The sequence below is a fragment of the Canis aureus genome, chromosome 4 (genome assembly GCF_053574225.1).
Source record: "Canis aureus isolate CA01 chromosome 4, VMU_Caureus_v.1.0, whole genome shotgun sequence".
Classification (NCBI taxonomy): Eukaryota; Metazoa; Chordata; class Mammalia; order Carnivora; family Canidae; genus Canis; species Canis aureus.
This window is the reverse complement of record NC_135614.1, coordinates 25,081,624-25,108,168: the sequence shown is the minus strand read 5'-3', so window position 1 is coordinate 25,108,168 and position 26,545 is coordinate 25,081,624. Positions and strand designations below refer to the sequence as shown.

At 38.5% G+C, this 26,545-nt stretch overlaps 1 protein-coding gene, 1 long non-coding RNA gene and 1 pseudogene across 5 annotated transcripts in view; 1 reads left to right on the top strand and 2 right to left on the bottom strand.

Moving 5' to 3' along the window:
- MCU (mitochondrial calcium uniporter) overlaps positions 1 to 9,927 on the bottom strand; it is a 218,207-nt gene extending 208,280 nt beyond the window's left edge. Inside the window, exon 1 of one of the 3 annotated variants that reach the window (XM_077894933.1) lies at positions 9,583 to 9,927. In XM_077894933.1, the coding sequence (XP_077751059.1) occupies positions 9,583 to 9,732 (150 nt within the window). In that variant the 5' untranslated portion in view covers positions 9,733 to 9,927. The remainder of the gene's footprint in view (positions 1 to 9,582) is intronic. The other 2 variants (XM_077894937.1, XM_077894935.1) reach the window with 2 other exon arrangements.
- A 132-nt stretch (positions 9,928 to 10,059) lies between these two features.
- The window catches only part of LOC144311833 (uncharacterized), a 46,589-nt gene continuing 30,103 nt past the window's right edge, over positions 10,060 to 26,545 (top strand). For both annotated transcript variants that reach the window (XR_013377335.1, XR_013377334.1), the window contains exons 1-2: positions 10,060 to 10,150; positions 25,286 to 25,314. This is a non-coding gene — a long non-coding RNA (uncharacterized LOC144311833). The remainder of the gene's footprint in view (positions 10,151 to 25,285; positions 25,315 to 26,545) is intronic.
- On the bottom strand, positions 16,433 to 16,978 carry LOC144311832 (small ubiquitin-related modifier 1-like; annotated as a pseudogene).

The window sequence follows — 26,545 nt, the reverse complement described above, 5'->3', positions numbered from 1 at the left end:
AGAGACAGAGAGAGGCAGAGACGCAGGCAGAGAGAGAAACGGGTTCCATGCAGGGAGCCGGACCTGGGGCTCGATCCTGGGTCTCCAGGATCACGCCCTGGACTGAAGGCGGCGCTAAACCGCTGGGCCACCAGGGCTGCCCTAGAAGGCATTTTTAACATTTGTACAGGACTTGTTCAGTATTTAGTATTGATATTCACTTTTTCAGTATTCATTATTGATATTCACTGACCTCAGGTAGTTAGGTCAGTTTTCAAAAATGTTCTGGATCTCTGAATAATTTTTTTAAATTTACTGTAAGATTCTTATATTATTACAATGACAGTATGTATAGAGATCCCAAGCTGAATTCTAATACTTCAGTAAGAAGCAAATCCACATAGTTGGCATAGTTCCTTGCTCATAATTAATGGTCTAAAATCATATGTTCAGGGATCCCTAGGTGGCGCAGCGGTTTGGCGCCTGCCTTCGGCCTAGGGCGCGATCCTGGAGACCCGGGATCGAATCCCACATCGGGCTCCCAGTGCATGGAGCCTGCTTCTCCCTCTGCCTGTGTCTCTGCCTCTCTCTCTCTCTCTCTGTGACTATCATAAATAAATTAAAAAAAAAAAATTAAAAAAAAATAAAATAAAATCATATGTTCAGGGACACCTGGGTGGCTCAGTGGTTGAACATCTGCCTTTGGCTCAGGGCATGATCCCAGACTCCTGGGATGGAGTCCTGCATCGGCTGTCTGTGGGGAGCCTGCTTCTCCCTCTGCCTATGTTTCTGCCTCTCTCTCTGTGTGTCTCATGAATAAATAAATTGAAAATCTTTTTAAAAAATAAATAAAATCATATGCTCAAAGAGAATTGTAGAATGAATGAATAAATACTTAAGTGAAATACATATTCCTATCTTCTCACAATAGAGAAAATTATAGTACCTCCACTCCACTGCTCTTAATGTTTGTTGAGGTATGACAATGGAACAACATAAGCAATGTAGTCCCTAAGGCCATTTAATCAAAGGAGGAACAGTTGTACTAATAACTCTGCCTAGGCATATTGACAGAAAGCTGGGATGATATTGACAAGAACTCATCCAAAAGATGCAGAGCTCTCACAAATCAAGAAAAAGGCAGCAACCCAATAGAAAAAATGGGCATGACTCGAACAGATAATTCACAAAAAGAGGAGATAAAAATAGCTAGTAAACAAAATAAATAAACAAATTTCCCCACAAAGGTGATTTAAATTATTATTTTTTAAGATTTTATTTATTCACGAGAGACACACAACAAAGGTGATTTAAATTATTATTTTTTAAGATTTTATTTATTCACGAGAGACACACAGAGAGAGAGGCAGAGACATAGGCAGAGGGAGAAGCAGGCTCCCTACAAGGAGCCTGATGCAGGACTCAATCCCAGGACCCTGGGATCACGACCTGAGCTAAAGGCAGATGCTCACTCAACCACTGAGCTAATCCAGGACCCTCAAGAAATGCAAATTAAATCTACAATACAGAGGCACCTGGGTGGCTCAGTCAGTTAAGCATCTGCCTTCTGCTCATGTCATGATCTTACAGTCCTGGGTTCAAGCCCCACATCAGGCTCCCTCCTCAGCAGGGCGTCTGCTTCTCCCTCTGCCCCTCCCTCCCATTGGTACCCTCTCTCTCTTCTCTCTCAAATAAATAAAAACTTAAAAGAAAAAAAACCACCCACAATGCAATATCGCTTGAAGCCCAGCAGAATAGTCAAAATGAAAAAGATGTAAAATATCAAGTTTTGGCAATGACATGTAGCAATCTCAACTTCTATATGTTGCTGGTGGGAGTATAAATTGGCACAACCTCTATATCAGTCATAGTATAATCAGGAGACAGAAATCACACCAATTACTTGAAGAAACAATTTAATATAAAGAATTATTAATAAAGTGCCCTTCTCTAGTTTTAATAATTTTAATCATTGTTCTCTTAGCCAGAGGAATTATAGCTGCTTCCTATAGTTGCTACCCCATGATTCTTTCAAGTTTTCTTTTTACTCTTGTAGTTAGTTGACATCTTTACACCTAGTTAATAATTATTTACAATTATTTCTTCCCAAGTGACTAGTATGGTTTTAGTCTGCTGACTAATATAGAATTGATCCCAGGAGTGATCCAGGAAGCAGACCCTCAAATATAGGATTGAGGAAATGTTATGATCAAGTCTTTGGGTATGAAAGCAGTGCTTAGCTCTTCATCAATAAGAAACATGCTGCTAGAAACCCACATGTGATATATTCACATTTAATCAAATTATCATCTATAGGTGAATGTGATTGTCTTCTAAGTAAGACAAATGTCTTGGGGTTCAAGTGGCCACTGCACTTTATCAATATGGTAATAATGATGACTTCTAGGACTGTGATGTGACCTGAGACCTAGCCATCTACAGACGTAGGTTTTCATGTTATTGGGAGCGGAGTATAGGAGCAAGGGTGTTTAGATTGAAACTGTACAACTTTCATATCCTGGTCACCAGCAAGGATCCTACACATTATAGGAGTAGTTCAGACTTAGAAATCTTTCTGGGAGACTACTCTGTGCATATGGGAGGGATAATTGAGCTACTAATTCAAACTGGCCAAATTACTAAAGCACACATTTCTTTTACAAATAAAAAGATAGCAACTGAAAGATGGAAAGAGAAAGCAACTTGGAAATCATTTAGTTCTATTCTCTCATTGGACCAAAACAAAACAAAAAGAATTTATTGAGACCTAGAGAGGTAAATATTGAGGACCTACTAGCGCTAAGTGCTTTAATATGTATTAGCTTATTTAATCCTTTAACATTATAACTAGGTATTAGTATTCCTGTTTTACAGATAAGGAAATTGAGGTTAAGTAATTTATGCCAACTCAGCAGCCAAACTCAGGAATGAAGGACTCCAGCACCCACACTCAACCATTAATGTAATCTGACTCTCTGGAAGCCAGCACTCTTGATATGCAGTTCAATATGATTTTTTTTTTTTAAGATTTTTGAGAGACAGAGCATCAACAGGGGAAAGGGGCAGAGGGAAAAGGAGAAGCAGACTTCCCACTGAGCAGGGAGCCTGATGCAAGGCTCTATCCCAAGACCACAGGATTATGACCTGGGCCAAAGGCAGATGCTTAACCAACTGAGCCACCCAGGTGTCCCCCAATATTATACTTTTGAAGCTACAATTCAGCATTGCTTTTTCTCACAGGCTGAACAGGGATGCAATGGAGGATAAAGCCACATAGAAAGACCTGAAAAAGATTTCACAGGTTCTCTAATGCAGTCTCCATCCACAGTGATGTCATTGAAGTGTAAGCACATACCTGACTTGCCCAAGTCCACAAAGCTATTTTTTTAAAGATTTTATTTATTTATTCATGAGAATACACAGAGAGGAGAGAGAGAGAGAAACAGGCAGAGACACAGGCAGAGGGAGAAGCAGGCTCCATGCAGGGAGCCCGACGTGGGACTTGATCCCAGGACTCTAGGATCACACCCTGGGCTGAAGGCGGCGCTAAACTGCTGAGCCAGCCGGGCTGCCCCACAAAGCTATTTTTTTCCCAAGGGAGAGGACATTTTATTTATTTGAAAGGTTGTTTTTTGTTCTTTGGGTTTTTTTAAATAATCTCTACACTCAATGTGGGGCTCAAACTCACGACCCTGAGATCAATAGTCCCACGCTCTTCTGACTGAGCCAGCCAGATGCCCCTCACAAAGCTATTTAGTGGTAGAAGCAGAGCTATAATCCAAGTTTCCTAACACTGAGGCAATTTTCTTTTCATTATACTACAAAATTTGCCCCTTCCACATTCTCTCTTTTCAGAGGTGGGTCTTGGTATAGGGTCCAAAGTTCTTATTGACTCTTTAAATGGACCAGCTAATGTGAGATTGGGAAGCTTGTTCATTAAATGCACACAGCTTCTACTTCCTGGTTCGCATTCAATGCCATCTCTAGTTTTATACATTAGCAGATTGGGCAGCTACTATATGCTGTGCTGAAAAGTCCCCTATTTCAAACTCTCTACATGACCTTTGCCTTCATACTTCAAACTCTCTTAGGGTTCGCTCCTTTGGGTTGAAACACTGAAACCTTTGTTAAAATGCCAATGGACAATATAACTAAAGGAAGTTCTCATCAATCCCTTAGCTTGAATTAGTTTATGCAATTAGCACTCATCTCATAGAAGAATCCTGAAGGAGTAGGACTCTGGAGAGATTTGAATTTTCATGGCAGAACTGAACGGCATAGGATGACCTGAGAGAGGTGAGACAGGTCATAGTGGAACCTACAGGAATAGGTCATGGCCATATGAAATCATTGAGCACCTGAAGAGGTGACAAGAAATGAAAAGTCAGAAAGTGGTATAGAAATGGGGTAGAAAATAGAGCACTTTTATACAAATTCAAAAAAGAGACACCCCCCCTTTTTTTAGATTTTGTTTATTTATTCATGAGAGACACAGAGAGAGAAGCAGAGACATAGGCAGAGGGAGAAGCAGGCTCCCTGTAGGGAGCTCAATGTGGGACTCGATCCCAGGACCCTGGGATCAGGCCCTGAGCCAAAGGCAGACGCTCAACCATTGAACCATCCAGGCATCCCAAAAAAAGAGACCCTTTCTTTTTTACAGATAAAAGTCTCCAATGTCTTCTATTGGAGAATGGAACACAGACTAGATTTCTACTTTTACGGCCCAGTTGGAACACTGAACAACCATTTGTGATATAGACTTGTGCAAATCACATGCATCATAATGTCACTGAGAGGCTACCCTCCCTGCCACCCCTGCCATTTCTACTCATTTCCCAAAATAGCCACAGAAGAAAGGGAACTAACCTTCATAATGCCTGGCCACAGCCCTCAATGAATTTACTGAGCTCTTTCTCTGTATAGTCAGTCATCACAAACAACTCACAGAGTTAGATATTACTTTTCCAACTTTACAGATGAGAAATACAATGGCCAAAAGAATTTAGGTAATTTCCCTAAAGCACACAACTAAGACATCATTCAAAGAGGCTAAGTACAGTGTGCAGAGCTGAGTCAAGCTGGGTCTGTCTGATTCGTGCTTATCTTTGTCTCACTAGACCACACCTCTTCACGGAAAACTGCTTCCTAGAGTTTACATAGTCATAGGTTCTCAGTTATGCCAACCCTATTCTTTACTCACTGCGTTGACCATCAATGATCTAATATAACACAGGTAAGCACGCAGGTTTCTCATTTGTAAGTGGACCATCTGGGAGGCAAAATATGGAAACAGAATCTTTGACAAGGTCATAAGAATGTTAATTAAATCTAGATTTTAAAGTATTTTTCTAAAATCTGATAGAAAGAAAAAAAATACTGTTAATGATAATATTGAGTACTAGTGGGTTGCCTGGGTGGCTCGGTTGGTTAAGTGTCTGCCTTTGGGCTCAGGTTGTGATGCTGGGGTCCTGGGATGGAGTCCTGCTCAGCGGGGAGCCTACCTATCCCTCTCTCCACCCCTCCCCCAGCTCATGTTCTCTCTTGCTCACTCTCACTCTCTCGTTCTCAAATAAGTAATATCTTTAAAAAATACTGAGTATTAGCTAACAGCAAAGTGTAATGCTGGATGCTGTAATAAACATTATATTACAACATCTTGCTTAATCCTCACAATATCCCTTTGAGGAAAATACTATACAAGCCCCCATTTTTCAGATGAGAAAAATATGATATTGAGAGATTACTTGCTAAAGATCTCCTGGCTGAAGTGGTGGAACCAAGATTTGAATCCAGGATACCTTCTATCACACACTTGTTCCTCCAAATGACCTCCCCTATAATAGACCACTTCAGTACACCATAAAGATCTCAGAGGAAATCCTGTAGTATCTTATAGTATTAACTCAAAAGTAATCACTTTGAGGCCTTAGAGTGACACTATCATGATAAAAATAGCACTGTAAAAGAGATTATGTGTTTTTAAAATAATTCCATTGGTACATTAATTTCTTTGGTATGTTTCAATATCCTAGGTGATTAGCACCTTTTGGGTGAATACCATGTATTTGACTTTTTTCTATTTCCTTCACTCAATCATTATTGAATCATTATTGAACAATATTGATCCTTCACTATGGAGAATGCACCATAGTGCCTAACACTGAGCTTGGTGTATAATAAACTCAAAATTTTATTGAATGATTAGTTACAGAAGGAAGAGGTTTTACCTGAAGTTCTCTTGATGTAGTTTCTTTCTTTCTTTTTTTTTTTTTTTGATGTAGTTTCATAGGAATTAATCATTAATGATTTTGATATCATTACCAATCACTAAGACAATATTCCACAGGTAGGGGTTGCATTAGGATCTATGTTTAGTGTAACAACTTGTAAATTAGTGGTAGTCAGCAAATGCTAGTAATTATAACCATTCTAGGGAGTAAGTAAATTGAAAATAATACTTGTTTGCTTTTTCTCTAACATTTGAAAGGCTTTCTAGTATCTAACATAAGGCTATGCTAATATCAAAAGTTGGTAGCTCAGTTTATCTATTAGTGTCCTCTCCCTTGTTTTACAAAGTAGAGGAAATCCTTTATTTACAGCAAGTCAACTCATACTTCTCACTTCAGACTCTGCCTACAACCATCAGGTTCACTTGAAGTAGTACCCTTAGTGAACCCAAAACAGATATGTATATGGTACCCAGACTTTTGAGGAAGTGCATCTCTACCTTATTGCAACAAAAAGAGCCACAATCTGATGTCTAATTCTAAACTTTGCTGAAGAAATATACAAGAAAAATAGGTATGCAAAACAAATATTCCTACATCCATTTCTCAAAAAGTCATCAAGTAGCCAAAAGTTTATCTAGAAATTACCTCAAAGGTAAAAATAAAAATATTGCCATAGTCTTCTGTGACATAGTGGAAAGGGTAGTGGAAGTGGTTTTGGAGAACTAGATTTTATTTTATTATTTTTTTAAGGATTTTTAAAATCCATTCATGAGAGACATAGAGAAAGAGAGGCAGAGACATGGGCAGAGGAAGAAGCAGACTCCCCGAAAGGAGCCCAAAGTAGGAGTCGATCCTGGACTCTGGGATCACGCCCTGATCCAAAGGCAGACACCTTTGAAGTCAGCCACCCAGGTGAGCCACCCAGGAGTCCCAATAACTAGATTTTATACCCAAGTGTAACTACTATGCAATCTGTGTGGGTAAGATACTCAACCTTTCCTTCCTGATCTGTAAAATAATATTCTCCTCTCTGAGTTGTTGTAAAGGTTAAAAAATAATAATAATAACACACATGAAGTTAAGTGACCCCCTATAAAAGGTCAGTTTAATTTAAGCCAGAAATATTATGTTAAATATGTTTCTTTTTTTCTTTCTTTTTAACAGGAAAAAAACCCAGATTTTTAATAACATGTATGCCTCCTATATACATGGGAGACACCCAGAGAAACTAAGTAACTCCAAAGATGTCTCTTTATCTGCTCATTTGTTGTAGAAAACTAAGAATTATGAAAAAATAAGATCTTTGTTCCTTTGGCCCCTACCTTCCTGGCGTTCTGATTTATATAAAGTTTCACCACCGAGGAAGTCTATGTGAGCTTTCTATCCCTTCCAGCAGGGCAAAATGCCCACGGCCTCATGTAAATACATGAGAAGAGTATCGTGTGTCAGCTTATATAATGAGAATTCATCTCACTGTATTGCGTCTCTTAGAATATTTGGTGAAAAATTTTTTGACTTCTCTATTATGACGGGTCTCATTCATACAAGCTTAAACAGCAGATGTCTTAAATGTAGGACAAAAGATGACACACCCTCCCCACCTTCTGTTTTTCTCTCTTCTCCCCTGGCCTATTCTCAGAGCTTAGAATGGACCCCGTTACATTACTTGTGTACTTAGGCTATGCAATGGACTAGCCAACCCACTGAAAAACTGAGCTTTCAGCCTTGCTGATTCATTCCTTCTTTAAGCAGAGATGATTGTTTCTAACTTATAATGTCTTTTTCCTGACTCCTAATGAGTTTCAGTCAACCAAGATCCTTTTTATATCACACGAGTAAACAAACAGAAGAAATGACAATGTCCAAAGAGAAATCCAACTTGAGATATTTTTTCCCTTAGGTAAGCCAAAATATGAATTATTCTGTCAATTTGCAATGAAAAGTTAACTGAACTCATGCTGGTTTGTCTCTAATAGCATTAGGTTCCCACTTTTTGATGAAGTTCAGTAATTTAGTCCTGCAGCATAATGGCAGGATCAATGGACAAGGAGGTAGAAGACTCTATTTTCAGTTCTAGCTCTGGCTCATTACCATTTCTTTGCCCTGACCATCTTCTATTATTACTTGGAATCTCAATTATATTAGCAATGCAGAGAGATTTAGAAAAACCACCCTGTAAGCTAACAACTTAGATGCAGCAGTCTTATTTCTGCAATTGGTCTATGATTGTGGTCTCAGGCAAGAAATTGTCTAATGTAGCACCTCAGTTTCTTCATCCACAGAGACATGATAAATTGTTTCTCTTTTCCCACCAGTTCCTTCACAGAAATGCAGTAATGGAAATGGTATTGACGTTATAAAATATTTTGATCTCTGTAGCCTGTTGCTATGTAAAGAAAAAGTCCTTATTATATTTCAACTTGCATTTTCAGGTACTTAGTGCTCCCTGAGTTTGCACCATATCAATTACTTTTGGAAAAGATTACTATGGATATTACTATTCTTTGCAGAACCTTTGCAGATATAAAACAGGTCATGAAGAATATGCTTTAAGAAAATAAAATTAGGAACACCTGGGTGGCTCAGTGGTTGAGCATCTGCCTTTGGCTTAGGGTGTGATCCCGAGGTCCTGGGATCGAGTCCCACATCGGGCTTCCTACATGGAGCCTGCTTCTCCCTCTGCCTGTGTCTCTGCCTCTCTCTGTGTGTCTCTCATGAATAAATAAAATATTTTAAAAAAATAACAAAATTATTTCACAAAATTTGTGATCGATTGCTGGCTGCTGACAAATCTTCTGATTCAAATTGTCAACCTAATCATCTTAACTTGAAAGAGACAGCTTGTTCATTCAGTGCTATCGCCATGTTGTCTAGGTAGCAAATACAAGCTAAAAAATGAGGATACCACTCAGTTGATCCAAGTAATTCCAGGATTTTTGTCAAATATCTGAGAAAAGTATGTAGGCAGTAAGGGATCTTAAAATCTAACAATAGTTGATAGATAGCTTCTAATCTTGGTTTTGCATGTGTCAAACCTAAGAATGTTATAGTGATATTCACCTATCTCAGGTAGATAATAAGAGCATTGATAGATAATAAGTATATCCTGTCTAATTGTTAAAAGAATGATTATCCTTACAATGACCATTTTAATTTTTGAAGATTGTGATGGTAATGTACTTTGTTTTACAATCTCTCTTTCTCTTTTTCTCTCTTTTCATATTCAAAAGATGTCAATTGGGATTGTTTCCCATTCAGCTTGATTCGGGGTGCTTTGAATGCTGCTTCCATCTGAAAGGGCATCCTTCTCTAAGCCTTCCTTTTCCTCCTGTAGGCTGTCAGGGGACAATGCAACAGCCAACATACAAATTACCTTTTGCGAATGGCTAAAGATGGTGGTGATTTTATAGCATCCTGGGCAGTCCATGGCCACAAAGTAGGAATCAGGGCTCTGCACCAGGGACTTCTTGTGTTTCTTCTTCTCTTCCGGAAAGAGATAGAGAAGATCCTTCTCAAGGAGCATGTTCTCATTGGGAGGTCGTCACCCCTGGAAAAGCTGTTATATGATCTCTTTGTTACATTAGAATACTAACAGATCCAAAGCTCAGACAGTGAAGGAAAAAAATTCTTAGATTGAGACACGAAATTGTATTAATTCAAAGACAGATCTGAAACCGAGAGATCAATTCATAGGGTAAAAGGAATAGAGGAACATATGTGCCAAAATTTACAGGTAAGGAAGACCCAAGATGTAGAATTGAGCTGGTAACTGACAGAGATTCTAATAGGCAAGTCAGAACTGCATGTGCCTAGCAACAAGTATTGGGGATTGGTCACTAGGAAACTGGAATCCAAAGGCAAGAAATTCAGTTACTTTGGTTACAAGAGATACACATAGAAAACCTATAAAACTCTTTGAAGATATATCGTTCATTCATTCAGTAAGTTTATATTAAGTACCTATATGTGCTAGACACTATTTTAGACACTGGGAAATAAGCAGTGAACAGAACAAAGTTCACTTGTGTAGCTAGTTGGGGTGTCAGGGCAGGGCAGACAATAAACTAGTAAAATACATAGTTTGTCAATAGAAATAAGTTTATGGGGAAAGTTTAAGCGAGGAATTTCTGGGCATGGGAAGAAGAGTTGCAATTTTATTTTACTTTTTTTTTTTTTTAAGATTTTAATTATTTATTCATGAAGATATACAGAGAGAGGCAGAGAGACACAGGCAGAGGGAGAAGCAGGCTCCATCCAGGGAGCCGGATGTGGGACTCGATCCGGGGACTCCAGGATTCCACCCTGGGCCAAAGGCAGACACTCAACCGCTGAGCCACCCAGGCATCCCAAGGAGCTGCAATTTTAAACAGTGATAGAGAAAGCCTCACTGAGAAGTAGGCATAGGCAAAAACAGGCTAGACAAGAGGGAAGCAGAGAGTCATGCAGATACCTATGGTAGAGTGATCCAGGCAGTGAATAAAGCAAATGCAAATATTTTTAAAATATTTTTTATTTATTTATTAGAGATACAGAGAGAGAGAGAGAGAAGCAGGCTCCATGCTGGGAGCCCGACCTGGGACTCCATCCCGGGTCTCCAGGATCGCACCCTGGGCTGAAGGCGGCGCTAAACCGCTAAGCCCCCGGGGCTGCCCAAATGCAAAGAATTGAGGCAGGATCCTGCCCAGCACATTTGAGGAAAAGTAAGGAAGCCATCACAGTTGGAACCGAGTGAGGAAAGGGGGAAGAGTAGGAGATGATGTTAGAGAAGTAAGAGAGAGACACACAAAATATGTTAGGCCCAGAAGATAATTGCAAGGCTTCTGCTGGCTTTACTTTGAGTGAGATGAGAAACTGTCAGAGAGTAGTGAGCAGAGAAAAAGCACACATGATTTATAGTTTTAAAGGATGTATCTGGGGATCCCTGGGTGGCCCAGCAGTTTGGCGCCTGCCTTTGGCCCAGGGCGCGATCCTGGAGACCCGGGATCGAATCCCACGTCGGGCTCCCGGTGCATGGAGCCTGCTTCTCCCTCTGCCTGTGTCTCTGCCTCTCTCTCTCTCTGTGACTATCATAAATAAATAAAAATTAAAAAAAAAAAAAAGAAAATCTCATTTAAAAAAAAAAAAAAAGGATGTATCTGACTATTGTTTTGAAATTAGACCATAAGGAGCCAGATATGGAAGCAAGAGCATTTAGGATGCTATTCCAATAATCTAGGGAAGAAAGGATAGAAGCTCAGACAGGCTCTTGTGCAGAAGTGAGATGCGATTGGGATAGGGATATATTCTGAAGGCGGAGCCCTCAGGTTATGTTAATGGACTTGAAATAAGAGGGGAGAGAAAGATGGGTGTCAAAGATGACACCAAGAGTTTTGTCCTGGGCAGCCCGGTGGCTCAGTGGTTTAGCTCCTGCCTTCAGTCCCGGGCGTTATCCTAGAGACCTGGGAATGAGTCCCATGTTGGGCTCCCTGCATGGAGCCTGCTTCTCCCTCTGCCTGTGTCTCTGCCTCTCTCTCTCTCTCTCTCTCTCTGTGTCTCATGAGTAAATAAAATCTTTATTTTTTTTAAAGAGTTTTTTCCTGAAAAACTGGAAAATGGAGATGCTCTTTATTGATATAGGGAAGAATGTGGGAGGAGTCCTAACCTTCTTTGTGTTCCCATGGCCCTAGTACAATGGAAATGTTCAGTGAATGCCAATAATCTAATCTGAATCTAGTTTCTGTGTATTTGAGATCAGAGTTGTTCTAAATACAGGATTGACTCGTTGGAGTTATTCAATTAGGGTGTGATTCTAGACTCTGGGACAAGGTTAAAAATCATTGATGTGCTACAGCTACCTTGTACTAGCTAGCAAGAACCAACTGCTAAATTTTTGGGATACTGCAAGCCAGGTGTTAAACATAGCTGCTTATTAAACTTGTTATATACACTTATAGCTGGTAATTAAAAATAAAGGTAAAAGTACTTAAAATTCATCACTTCCTAATTATTTTCCTACATTTTACCATTTTCTGTGCCCTTGAATTCGTGTTTGCTGTATCCGTATGACAGAAATACTGTATAATGGTGTGCTACTGTGCATCTCTTCCCAACTCTGTTCAGTGATGCTATGTCAGGAACTTCAAATTGGCCATGGTATGAGTATTTACAATACAGAAATTGGCAAAAGCTACAAATAAGGGATCTCCCCCACCCTTTTCCTGTCCCAGAGCTGGTTAAATCAATAAGTGGAAATTTAGTTATAGCTTTGAGGGCAATGAATGATAGGGGATGAGCAAACTGTTACATACCTTGTAAATACACACAGGTACAGGCACTGCACACAGAGTATTGTATTATGGTTACACAAGAGGTTTTCCCTGTTCTGGTGAGGGAGGGTCGGGGACTGAGGAAATTGCAGAAGGAGGCAGAAGCAAGGAGATTCCACACAGAGAAAGAAAGGCCTTCATGATTGACTAAACTAGGAATTGCTGGAAAAGATTAGCATCTAAGGTCAATCAATGCCTTAATAGAATAAACCTGGAGCAAATTATAAACTGTTAACAGAGGAGATTAACAGCTTTGGATGGGTTATTTGTATATCTGATATTACAAGGGATGAGGAGAAAGTGGAGACTAGTCAATGTCGTGAGTAGTGACTGCCTATCTGTGAAATTTTCTTGTATTAAGAATCTTATAGCTTATTGTCAGGCCTGATAAAAAAGAAAACCTCAAGGATACTAAAGACACTATCTAATTATTCCTGTGAGACAGCTAGAAAAACAGCACAGTTTAGTTTTGTCATTTTTATTTTACAAAAAATGAAGCTGGAATCCAAGGAATGCAATATAACCGGGTTATTGAGGATAACAGTGAGGGAGACAGTTTAGGAGGGAAAAGGTGTTTCATATGTGTGTGTATGTATAACAGACAACAATGAAAAAGCTCACATATTTAGTGATTCATTTTTCAAGAGAAGCAGGAATACTAATATGTATATTAATTACAAATGTGGCAAAAAAATAAAACCAGAAACATGGAAATGACAAAGACTGAAAAATACGTCTTTGAACCCCAATTTTCCTTGAATTTTTCTTTTTTTTAAATGATATATTTTTTATTTTTAAAGATTTTATTTATTTATTCATGAGAGACAGAGAAAGAGAGAGGCAGAGACACAGGCAGAGGGAGGAGCAGGCTCCACGCAGGGAGCCCGACGTGGGACTTGATCCTGGGTCTCCAGGATCAGGCCCTGGGTTGAAGGCGGCGCTAAACCGCTGGGCCACCCGGGCTGCCCCTCCTTGAATTTTTCTACTTGACTGATTCTAAACAGTTCCAAAAGTGTTCTTTTTTTCTTTTTAAAGATTTATTTTATTTATTTATTTATGATAGACATAGAGAGAGAGAGAGAGAGAAAGGCAGAGATACAGGAGGAGGGAGAAGCAGGCTCCATGCAGGGAGCCCGATGTGGGACTCAATCCCGGGACTCCAGGATCACGCCCTGGGCCAAAGGCAGGTGCTAAACCGCTGAGCCACCCAGGCATCCCCCTGTTCTTTTTTTCTATTCCTTAAATATATTCATTCTTCATTTCCCACTCTCCCCCACTGGCTTTTGGTTCAAAGCTCAATCTTTTTTATTCATAATGTTTTCTCAAAGTTGTTTTGCATAAGACAGTAAGACTTCATATTTAGCAGAATCACTTGGTTTGAGCATTAGTCTTATTTCCCCAGATGTATTTATGGATGTGAGGATGTACAGCTACTGAGTAAAAGAAGAGGAACATTTTGATGATTTATGGGTTTATCAAGACTTTGGTGATGTATGAAAGTAACTGTTCCTTGTGCCCTGACTTACTCAATATGATTGTTCAAAATATTTACTGTGTTCCTAAGTGAAAATGGATACTTTATTAGTTTGCATTTCTTTGATTACTAGTGAAACGATATTTTTTTCATTTTGCTCACTAATATTACGTCTTTACTACACATTTCTTTGAGGTTTAATGTGCTTGTATCAATTTGTATGAATTTCTTTATATAAGAAAGATAACAGTCCCTTAAATTTGGTAGTTTTTGCAGACATTTTCCCATTCTCTTGTTGCCTATTCATTTTGGTTACCTTTTTTTTTTTTTTTCCATTTTGGTTACCTTAAAACAAAATCATTTTTCCTTTGATTTAAAAAAAAATTGCTGCCAAGAATATAAAATAATCATCACCCAGAAGCTTATTACATATTCTGATCTATTTTCTTCTGATTTTTCCATTGTTTAACATTTTATACCTACTCTTTAATTCATCTGAAATTTATTTTGATGAGAAGATAAGATGATGGGCTAGGGGCACCTGGATGATGGGCACCTTAGCAACCTGGCACAGTTGCTTAAGCAGCTGCCTTCAGCTCAAGTCATGAGCCCAGGGTCTGGAATCAAGCCCAACATCAGGCTCTCTGCTGGATGGGCAGCTGTCTCTTCCTCTCAACCACTTGTACTCTCTAACATGTTTTTTTTTTTCCCTCTCTCAAAAGTTCTTTCAAAAAGAAGATGGTCTAAAATAATTTTTCTTTTTTAAAGTTTTTATTTATTTATTTGAGAGAAAGAGAGAGAGGACAAACAGAGGGAAGGACAGAAGGGGGGAGGGAGAGAGAGAAAGAGAGAGAGAGAGAGGCAGAAGTGGACTCCATACTGACCATAGAGCCTGACATGCGGCTTGATGCCAGGACTCTGAGATCATGGCCTAAGCCTAAGTCAGATGCTTAACTGACTGAGCCATCCAGGTGCCCCTTAACCTATTTTTTTCTAAATTGATAACCATTCTGGGGGCACCTGGCTGGGTCAGTTGCTGGAGCATGCTACTCTTGATCTCAGAGTTGTTAAATTCAAGCCCCATGCTGGGTGTAGAGATTACTTAAAAACAAAATCTTAAATAAGTAGATAGATTGATAACCATTTTTTAAAAAGATTTTATTTATTCATGAGAGACAGAGAAAGGAAGAGACACAGGCAGAGACACATGCAGAGGGAGAAGCAGGCTCCCTGCAGGGAGCTTGATGCAGGACTCAATCCCAGGATTCCGGATAACACCCTGAGCCAAAGGCAGATGCTCAACTGCTGAGCCACCTAAGCATCCCAATAGATAACTGTTTTGGAATGGTTCTTACTTTCTTGACTGACTTGTGAAATACTCTGTATTACACTTTTTTTTTTTTTTAAAGATTTACTTGATTTATTGAGAGTGAGAGAAAGAGAGCCCAAGCAGGAGGGGCAGAGGGAGAGAGAATCCCAAGTAGACTCACAATGGATATGGAACCCAACTCAGGGCTTAATCTCACAACCCTGAGATCACAACTTTAGCTGAAACCCTGAGCCAAAACCCAGTGGGATGCTTAACCAACTGCACCACCCAGGCACCCTGCTCCCCACATTATAATTTATTTATTTGTTTGTTTTACGGTTTTTACAAATATTTTGTTTATTTTAATGAAGCTGGTACAATGTCCATTTAAAACCCATATCTCAGGCCAAAAAGTACAAATAAAATAAAAAAGAGCAGTGTTTTGTTGAATACACTTTTGCATGAATAACTTTATTAACTGCTAATGAAAATTAGAACTTTTCTGGGATCTTCTGACAAGACTTTTATCTTAAAATGCTTTCTCTTCAGTGAAGCCATCTTTGGACTTAGTCATTTACTCTCACCATCTCTGTCTTCTCGACTCCAGCCTGATATTTCTCTTCTTTTGGTCCAGATTCTCAAATTTTAAAAGAAGCTTCAAGTTAAGGAAAGGTCATTTTCCCACAGTTCAGTTCTCTGAAAAACTTCCATCTCCCACTGAAAGTCATAGTCCAGTAGTGAAGTAATCATATGCTAGAACTTCAGGGCCAACTGGAAAGTCATCATGAGCACTTATACTGGTCGATCTTATTTATCACAAGCCTGAAAATGCACAGTCCTGGAAAAGGTGGCCTCTCTGTGCACATATGTAATTTTTAAAAAGGAAAGGGCAATATGAAGGGGGCTGAGGTTTGATCACCAAAAATCATCGCAATGAAAACAAGTGATAATGAATAATGGGCACTAGAATTCAAATTACCAAATGTTTTAAAGAGATGGGGTGCCAGTTTTCAATTCCATTTTGTTTTTTTTTTTTTTGTTGTTGTTGTTCTTTTTTTCGTCTTTTTCCTTTTTTTCCTTTTTTTTTTTCAATTCCATTTTGAACACCACATTACAAAAGAACTACTTTTAAAAATAAAAAAGGATTGAGGGTAAAGAAAAAAATAAAAAGAATATCTAAATCATTCAATGACCCCCTGTTTGTTCCTGATAAACTTCAATCACATCTTCTTCCTCCATTCCCAGTTCTTTTGGAGTGTGATTATCAGCAATTCTCTGACCTTCAAAGAGAAACCTGAGTGAATTCATTGGAACTCTCTGTCTTAGTATGATTCTTTGAGTTTCTTGAGATGTGTTGTCATTTCACTTTGAAATGAATCTCACTGCTATCCTGTCCAATGATTTTGAGTTTAATGTATTCTCCTTCCTTCTTTTTAAATTTTTTTTAATTTTTATTTATTTATGATAGTCACAGAGAGAGAGAGAGAGAGGCAGAGACACAGGCAGAGGGAGAAGCAGGCTCCATGCACCGGGAGCCCAACGTGGGATTCGATCCCGGGTCTCCAGGATCACGCCCTGGGCCAAAGGCAGGCGCTAAACCGCTGCGCCACCCAGGGATCTCCTCTCCTTCCTTCTTATCCCCCAAGTCCTCAGTTGAAGGTTTTCCCTCTGGGTCAGACATGGTGACGGTGGCTTCACCCAGGATCTCCACACAGCAGGCCTCGGGTATGCAGATCCTTGCTCCAGGGTTTACAAATCCATCTCTCTTTCCCACAGCACAACACCCCCCACATTACAACTTAAACTCCAATGTATAATAGACTATTTCTGCACTAGGCTATTTGTTTTTACTTGTACTTCCCTATTGTAATACAGTAGCTTTGGTATATTATTATATTCCATTGGTTTTACCCTATTTATAATTTTAAAATGTCTCAACTATTACTTCATTCCTATTCCCACAGATCAAGTTCTGAATCATTGTACCTGTTACAAAGACTTTGGTAGTAATGACAATCATTTCCCTATTGAAAGAACAATAGTTACTTCCCTAATATTACTAATTATATTAGTAATTATTAATATAAATAAAGAAGTATATAAAGTTATAAAGAAAGAAGTATATAAAGTTAACTCATTTTAGTGAATTCTATAGGCTTGTCTGAAGTACTTTTAGGTCTCAGAATTTGGATGAACTTAAGAGTGGCAGAGGCACCTATGTAGCTCCGTTGGTTAAGCATCCAACTCCTGATCTCAGGCCATGAGTTCAAGCCCTGCATTGATCTCCACACTGGGTATGGAGCCTACTTAAAAAAAAGAAAAAGAAGGGCAGCCCCGGTGGTGCAGTGGTTTAACGCCGCCTGCAGCCCAGGGGCGTGATCCTGGAGACCCTGGATTGAGTCCCATGTCAGGCTGTCTGTATGATGCCTGCTTCTCCCTGTGCCTCTGCCTCTCTGTCTCTATGAATAAGTAAATAAAATCTTAGAAGAAGAAGAAGAAGAAGAAGAAGAAGAAGAAGAAGAAGAAGAAGACTTAAGAGTAACAAAAACAAATATGCAAAGTTCTCTTTGGGAGGCTATTTTGTGATTTGGAAGAAGAAATATTTCTCTTTGAAGCAAATAAATACAAAGAATGTAAAACTCAAGTGATTAAGATATAAATTTACATGCTTTTAAATATATATTTTATATCTTACAATAAACCTTTCACAATGCTTCTGAAACTTAATCCTAAACATTGTGAACAATTTTACGATTACTTGTACTCGTTTTTTTTTTTTATATATATAAAGATTTTATTTATTCATGAGAGACACAGAGAGAGAGGCAGAGACACAGGCAGAGGGAGAAGCAGGCTCCATGCAGGGAGCCCGATGCGGGACTCGAGGCAGGCGCCAAACCGCTGAGCCACCCAGGGATTCCCCCTGTAATCATTGTTCTAATTTAAGTTATTTTCCACATACATTGATTTGTCTAAGTATCACTTAGAGCCTCCTAAAAGTTAAGATTTTCTTTCTCAAATTTATTTATTCTTCAAAAATAATATAATTCTAAGAAACCATACAAAAATTTAGAGAAGTTGGAGCGCTTGGGTGGCTCAGTTGGTTAAGTGATTCTTTTTTTTTTTTTTAAGTGTCTGATTCTTGATCTTAGCTCAGGTCTTAATCTCACCATCATGAGTTCAAGTCGAACACTGAACTCCATGCTAGGCTTGGAGCCTATTAAAAAAAAATTGAGAGAAGTTGAGAGCCTCTATAGTCTAATTATGATAAATATTTTTTGGTACTTAAGTGGAATTTTCATACCTGTATTCATTTCAGCGTTATTCATGATATCCAAGATATGGAAACAATGTAAATGTTCATCGATGGATGAATGGATAAAGATGGTGTATATATAGACAATGAAACAATATTCAGCCTTAAAAAAAGAAGAAAATCTTGCCGTTTGCAACAACATGGATGAACCTGAAGGATATTAGCTAGGGGAGATAAGCCAGATTCAGAAAGACAGATACTGCTTCATCTCACTTATATGTGGAATCTAAAATAATTAAACTGAAACAGAAAGGAGAATGGTGGTTGTTTGGGGCTGCATGAAGAGGGAAATGGGGAAATACTGTCAAGGGATACAAAATTTCACTTATACAAGATGAATAAGTTGTGAAGCTCTGATGTGCAACAATGTAACTATTTGAAATTGGTTACATTTGAACTTTGTTAAGAGTATAGATCTTAAGTGTTGTCACCACATATGCACCCAAAAGGTAATTAGGTGAAGTGATAGATTATGTTAATTATCTTGACTGTGATGATTATTTAACAATGTATACATATATCAAACCAAACTGTACATCTTAAATATGTAAAAAAAATTTTTGAGAGATAGAGAGTGGGGGAGTGGGGAGAGAGGGACAGTTGGAGAGGGAGAGAGAAAATCTTAGGCGGTTTCCATGCCCAGAGCAGGGCTTGATCACACAACCCTGAGATCATAACCTGAGCCAATATCAAGAGATGGACACTTAATGACTAAGCCCCTGGTGTCCCTCTACAATTTTAAAATTGCCAATTATATCTCAATAAAGGATGCAGAGGAGAGTAAAAATTAAATGTCAACAAGAACTACTAAGCTTTTATGCTTTTAAATGTTCTCTGCATGGCTCTACTACACCAGCTTCTCTTTAATATATGAGTATGACTCAGATGAAAGGTAGCATAAATATTCAATTTGAAGTATTTTCCTAGTAGTCTATGATAGCTCTTCAGAGTTTTATTTGCAGTTGTTCCTAACAATGTTTAAGTTTTTTTATTATGTGACAAAGGCGTTAGCCCTCCAAAAATAACCTGGAAACGGGACTTGCCCAATAGCAACAGAGCTGTTCTTTGTAAATGGGAAGCATAAGGCATGAGTGGGAACTCACAAAAACAGCTTTATGTGCCCTACATTTCTTCTTCAAAATGATTCTATCAAAGATATTTTATTATAATCTTGGTTTCTGTTATAATTGGCTCCCATTTCAAAAGAAGCTGGCCATGTTAGAAAGAATGTCAAGAGTATCCAAGGGTTCTTCGTTTGTATGTTTCCTTTGAGATATGATTTAATTTTCTCATCTTGCTTTATAAACTCTTGCTGATAAAACATATATCTTCTACCTGTGATTTGTCATGTTTCTTTACACTGGATATTTATACATTTTCTAGATCACTGTAATTACTTCATTTCCGGTAGCTGAACCTTGTTTTTGTTATCTTAATAAAACATAAATGATGTCTGCTTTGGAACTGGGTTTGTTCAGGCCACTGAATAACCACACCCTTATAATTAGAGATTTGGTAGTCACCGGGGAGTGGTACAGTCAGCACCAAAATATTATGCCACAGGCATTTATGTAAACACTATTTTTGAATGAATCTGAAAACCAGCCAAGAGATTCATTAAACACCAGGGACATGATGCTTATTCTTCATCTCTATGAAATTAATAAGCTAAAATTTTGGTAAGAAATATCTCACAGTTGCAAAAGTACTACTTTTTATACTTTCTATAGCTCAGAGAAAGTCTGCTTGCTCCACCCCCATGTTAACTAATAATCTACAACTGTTAAAATTATGCTGGGAAAATTTAGAATAAGGAGACTCTGAAGGAGAAGTGATAAGAAATCAGTAAATGTCAGCTTTAGTGCTTTTTCAGAAAACAGTCAAAAGCTTTTAAGAACTATCTGCAGCAACAAGGGTGGGTAAGTAAACTATAATTAACTTACACAATGGAATACTTGGACTTCCGAGCCTCCAGAACCATGACAAATAAATTTTTGCTGTTTGAGCCACCCAGTCTATAATATTTTGTGATAGCAGACTGAACAGACTAAGACATTATTCTTGGTAAAGCAGACACCTATATAGAATATTATATAGTCATTAAAAATAATGAGTAATCTATCTTTACTGACATGGAGAGATTTTTTTTTTTTAAAGATTTCATTTATTTATTCATGAGTGACACACAGAAAGAGGCAGAGGGAGAAGCAGGCTCTATGCAGGGAGCCCGATGTGGGACTAGATCCCCACACTCCGGGGTCACGCCCTGAGCTGAAGGCGATGTTCAACCACTGAGCCACCCAGGCGTTCCCATGGAGAGATATTTATAACACATAAATTGATCAAAGGAGTTTATAAAAAACATGATCTCACTTTTGTTTAACATAAGAAAAAAAAGTACTAACATGCATATATGTATTGAAAGATATGTATCAGGACACCTGGGTGGCTCAGTGGTTGACCGTCTGCCTTTGGCCCAGGGCATGATCCTGGAGTCCCCGGATTGAGTTCCACATCGGGCTCCCTCATGACGCCTGCTTCTCCTCCTTCTGCCTGTGTCTCTGCCTCTCTCTCTTTGTGTCTCTTCTGAAGAAATAAATAAAAATTTTTTTTAAAAAAGAATAAGAAAAGATATGTATCAAAAATATCATTTTCAGGGGCACCTGAGTGGCTCAATGACTGAGCATCTGTCTTTGGCTCAGGTTGTGAACCCAGGGTCCTGGGATTGAGTCTGCATCAGGTGTTGAACTAAATATAATTTTAATTTCCTTCAGTTTTTTTTTTGTATTTTCTGAATTTTTTACAATGACTATCTTATCAATTTCATAATCAGAAAAGACAAAAAGGATATTTCTAATCAGAAATGACAGGATATTTCTATTAAAATATATATATAATTGTTTACTGATATATATATATATATTTAAAGCTTATTGTTTATTGATCCTTGCACTTTAACCTCTCTCTTTCTCCATCTTTCAATTCTGTTTGCCTCTAATTGGTGTACTGGTACATAAAGGTCCTAGTGACAAAATGGGAAAGATGACTGTTGCTGACTCCAGACTCCAAAAAGGTATCCACAATTAAGTCCAGCAGATAGAGACAATCTCTCCTATTGCTCCAGCAGAAAAATTGCAGGGCAGACTGATTGTCCTAACATTAATTAGAAACCAAACTATGGGGACACCTGGGTGGTTCAGTGGTTGAGCATCTGCCTTAGGCTCAGGGTGTAATCCTGGAGTTCCAAGATCCAGTCCCACATTGGGCTCCCTGCATGGAGCCTGCTTCTCCCTCTGCCTATGTCTCTGCCTCTCTCTCTCTCTCTCTCTCTCTGTGTGTGTGTCTCTCTTTAATAAGTAAATAAAATCTTAAAAAAAAAAAAAAAAAAAAACGGAACCAAACTGTGGAGGGGATTAAGTGGGAGTGAATAAGAGATATAATTTTCTGATGGAACAGGTCTGGCCAGGGAGGACAGAGTCTACCTTGAGTTGGTTCCCGATAGAAAAGAGGGGTTTACCACCTGAAGAAGAGAGGAGGAAATGATATTGAGGAGACTAAAATAACAACGATATATTCCAATACTCATTCTAGACACTCATAATAATGATAATGAAGTTCTTAAAAAGTTACCATGGGGTATAGACTGGCTGGCTCAGTCTATAGTGTATGCAACTCTTGATCTCAGGGTGGTGAGTTCAAGCCCCATATTGGGCATAGAGATTACAGACACACATACATATATACATAAGAGTCACCACAGAATTTTTCAATGTTTGAAAATTGGAAACCACCATTCAATACCTAAACCACAGTACTTACTCATTCAATAAATATTCATCAAATATATACTATGAACATAGAAGTCTATATTCTACGGGAATGAGCAGTAAAAGAACAAACAAAAAAACAAAATACACCTGCCTTCACGGATCTTATATTTTCAGACAATGGTAACAACTCTAAAAACTGAGTCTAAAATTGGCCTCTGGTGGGAAATTTTCCTGCAGTAGTGGAGAAAAGAAAATGCAATTTGGCTTTCATATAATTTTTATTTTTTACTTGTTTGTGCTAAGATCCTTATGCTTGAAAGAAATTCAGCTGAGTCATGAGATTTGTAAGCAAATGAGAAGAGTATTGGCTTTTGATATTGATGGAAAAGTATATTATCTAGACACACCCCAAGGTGTTGTGTAGCATTCTTGCACTTTAACTTCTGTGTTACTTCACCTGCCTTTATAGGGACACTAGGCAAACCAATGTCATGGTACCTTTTAAGGGTGGTTTGGACATAATGATGGAAACCCCATGAATTGGATTAATGGTCCTTATATAAGAGACCCCAGAGCACCCTGCTCTTTCTGCCATGTATGACACAGCAAAAAGATAGGGAGCAATTGATGAACAAGGAAGTGGTTTTCACAGGACACCAAATCTGCCAATGTGCTGATCTTGGACTTCCGAGCCTCCAGAACCATGAGAAATAAATTTTTGCTGTTTGAGCCACCCAGTCTATAATATTTTGTTATAGCAGACTGAACAGACTAAGACATTATTCTTGGTGAAGCAGACACCTAACACTGAATTCAAAAAGCTTTGGAAGGAGAACAAAAGCAAGTTTTGGCAAATGTATCTTTTTGCTTCTCTCTCTTTTTAAACCTTGAAGAATATAACAAGTATTACTCCCTAACACAGTGATTCTCAACTCTGACTACACGTTAGAACCACCTTTTGAAAAACACCTGGGAAGGATTGAGGGATGGAGCATTGATAATCCTATAAAAAAAGTACTTCAGGTGATTTTCACATGCAGATAGGATTGAGAACTACCTAAACAATAAGATATAGCCACTGGGGCGGTGGTGGATATTTTTAATCTACAACACTTGGTTATGTTCATTTTATTGCCAGTCTGTCCTCAATGAATCACTTTAACTCTTACCATTTATCCACCTTTAAAAGAAGGACAAGGATGCCTGGGGGCTCAGCAGTTGAGTGTCTGCCTTTGCCTCAGGTCGTGATCCCAAAGTCCTGGGATTGAGCCTCACATCAAGCTCCCCACAGGGAGCCTGCTTCTTGCTCTGCCAATGTCTCTGCCTCTCTCTATGTCTCTCATGAATAAATAAATAAAATCTTTTAAAAAGGATAAGTGATCCTACATCCATTCATCCACTCATCTTCCTTTCATTCTTTTTCTCTCTCCTTTTCTCTTTCTCATTCATATATTCATTTAATCAGTCATGCATTAAACAAATATTTATTAGGGATAAGTACTGTGCTAGCTGCTAAGGATACAGAAATATAATTCATACTTCCATTCCAGTATTTATAATATTAATAAGATAGCACATGTAAATTAATCATCTTGAGATTCTCAAGTAAAGTTCCATTAAAAAAAAAGTTGCAAAAAAACACACACCAATCTTTTGCTTGCTTGATTTACTTTGTAAAAAATTGTGTTGAAGCTTGAGTGGCGGTGTTAGACAAACATCAACATTCCTGACCTTCTGTGCTTTCAGGAAGTCATATAGTAAGCTATCCATCTGCCACAGTGTAATTTTCAATCTTTTATATATTGAATGAAAGAATGTAAATGCCTATAATTCATTAGGTTCTACCCAAGAAAAGATTCAGATACTATCAACTTTAATTAGAAATTATTTTAAGCTAAGACTGTTCAGACGTCTCAGGAATATTCTGTGAGGTTCTATTACTTCTGATAGAACAAATCCCATACAGAGTCCAGCCGCATATCTTGATCTTTGGCTCCTATCTGATTCCCAAATCAGGTTACTTTGTAGATGAAGGCAGAAGCCTACATATTTAAAGATAACCAGGCACTTTTTTCCTGTGGACTGTTCATGCTGTTTTCCCCATTTTTAAGCTCCAGGTTGCAGTATAACAGCTGTTCAAAAAACTACTTCAGTGGCCAACTCTGAGACTAGGACTGCTAGATCCCTCTTGGGAAGTTGGACATTATCATACCACTGAAATAGTTACTGACACATATTTAAAGCTAAGAACAAATGCAAGCTCACCTCACCCACTAAAGCACCATGATCATTTCTGATGCAATAGTACACCCACCCAACTCCAAAAGACAAAAGAAAAATATTTTGAATTAAAATTGGCATTGGAAAAAAAAAATTAAAAAAAATAAAATAAAAATAAAAATAAAAAAATAAAATTGGCATTGGAAAAAAAAATTGGCATCGGGAAAACAATAGCAAGGAATAAAGGGAGAACAATCTTCCTTGCCAAGAACAAATTCAAAGCTAGTAGGTTCCAAAAGAGCAAGCCTTACCTATAGCATAAAGTTCCCTGGAATCAGGAGCTTGATGTTGGTACTACCACATAATTGTAATTATTATGAAGCATGAGTTTGCTTATAAGAAGAGAAATACACTCAAAAAAGATAAAGGAGAATCAACATGAAGGGAATGAAATAATTTTGTATCTAGGGGCAGACAGATTTACATTTCTGAGACATATAACCATTCAGTACTCAACATGAATAAATCATCGTGGCCTACGAAATAATAACCTGATTACTAATAATAGTAAGAATAGCTAAAAATTACTGAGCATTTATATTATGCCAGGCAGTATTAGTGCTTTACATGCATTATCTCATTTAATCCTTACAACACTCTTACTATTATTCCTGTTTTCCAGATGAGAACAATGAAGCTCTGAGAATTTATGTAAGTTAACACAGTTTATAAATACTGACACTGTGATTTGAAACCTAGACCTGGGGGATCCCTGGGTGGCTCAGGGGTTTAGCGCCTGCATTTGGCCCCCCACCTGATCCTGGAGTCCTGGGATCGAGTCCCGCATCAGGCTCCCAGCGTGGAGCCTGCTTCTCCCTCTGCCTGTGTCTCTGCCTCTCTCTCTTTCTTTTTTTTTTTTTTTTTTTTTCCTCTCTCTCTTTCTATGTCTATCATGAATAAATAAATAAAACCTTTAAAAAAAAATGAAACCTAGACCTGTCGGAATCCAAAACCCACGCTCTTATCTATCACACAACCCACTGTCCTAATTTACCACTGGAGATTTTTTGCTATAGCCATTCTTAAACCTTCTGCATCTTTGCAACTATTCTGGACCTTTTGCAATGTATCTGTCACCAGTAATAGACAAATCTCTAATGGTGATATAGTACACTGGTGGGGACTTGCAAACAGAAAGTAATTTGTAGCTGCTGAGTGTGCACTGCACAAAGCCAGTTGCACCCTCCAGTTGGGTGCAAATGTGAAAGAGAAAACAAAGCCCATCAATATATATTGTGGTAACTAATTACAAGGAAGAATATTGCTAAGACTAATTCCTTCTCTTTAAAATAAGAAAAATAGGGCACCTGGGTGACTCAGTGGTTGAGTGTCTGCCTTTGGCTCAGGTCATGATCCCGGGGTCCTGGGATTGAGTCTTGCTTTGGGCACCCTGTGGGGAGCCTGCTCCTCCCTCTGCCTATGTCTCTACCTCTCTCTGTGTCTCTCATGAATAAATAAATAAAATCTTTTAAAAAATAAGAAAAGTAAGAATTACAAGGGTTATGGGTTTAAAAGAAACTAACTGTTCTCCCTTTGTATTAAAAAGTAGTGAATACACACGCATACACACACAATGTCCAGATTAGCTTGGATAGGTTTTATGGGGATATTAGGTATGTTGAGCTGATGCAGCAGCTTCAAACTCCACTGGGAGAAATTATCCTAATAATGTGATAAGAAAGTAATTGATTTTGAGGGAAAATTTTTTTAAAGATTTTATTTATTTATTCATGAGAGACACAGAGAAAGAGAGAGAGAGGCAGAGACACAGGCAGAGGGAGAAGCAGGCTCCATGCAGGAAGCCCGATGTGGGACTCAACCTCAGGTCTCCAGGATCACGCCCTGGGCCGAAGGCAGGCACTAAACCTCTGAGCCACCCAGG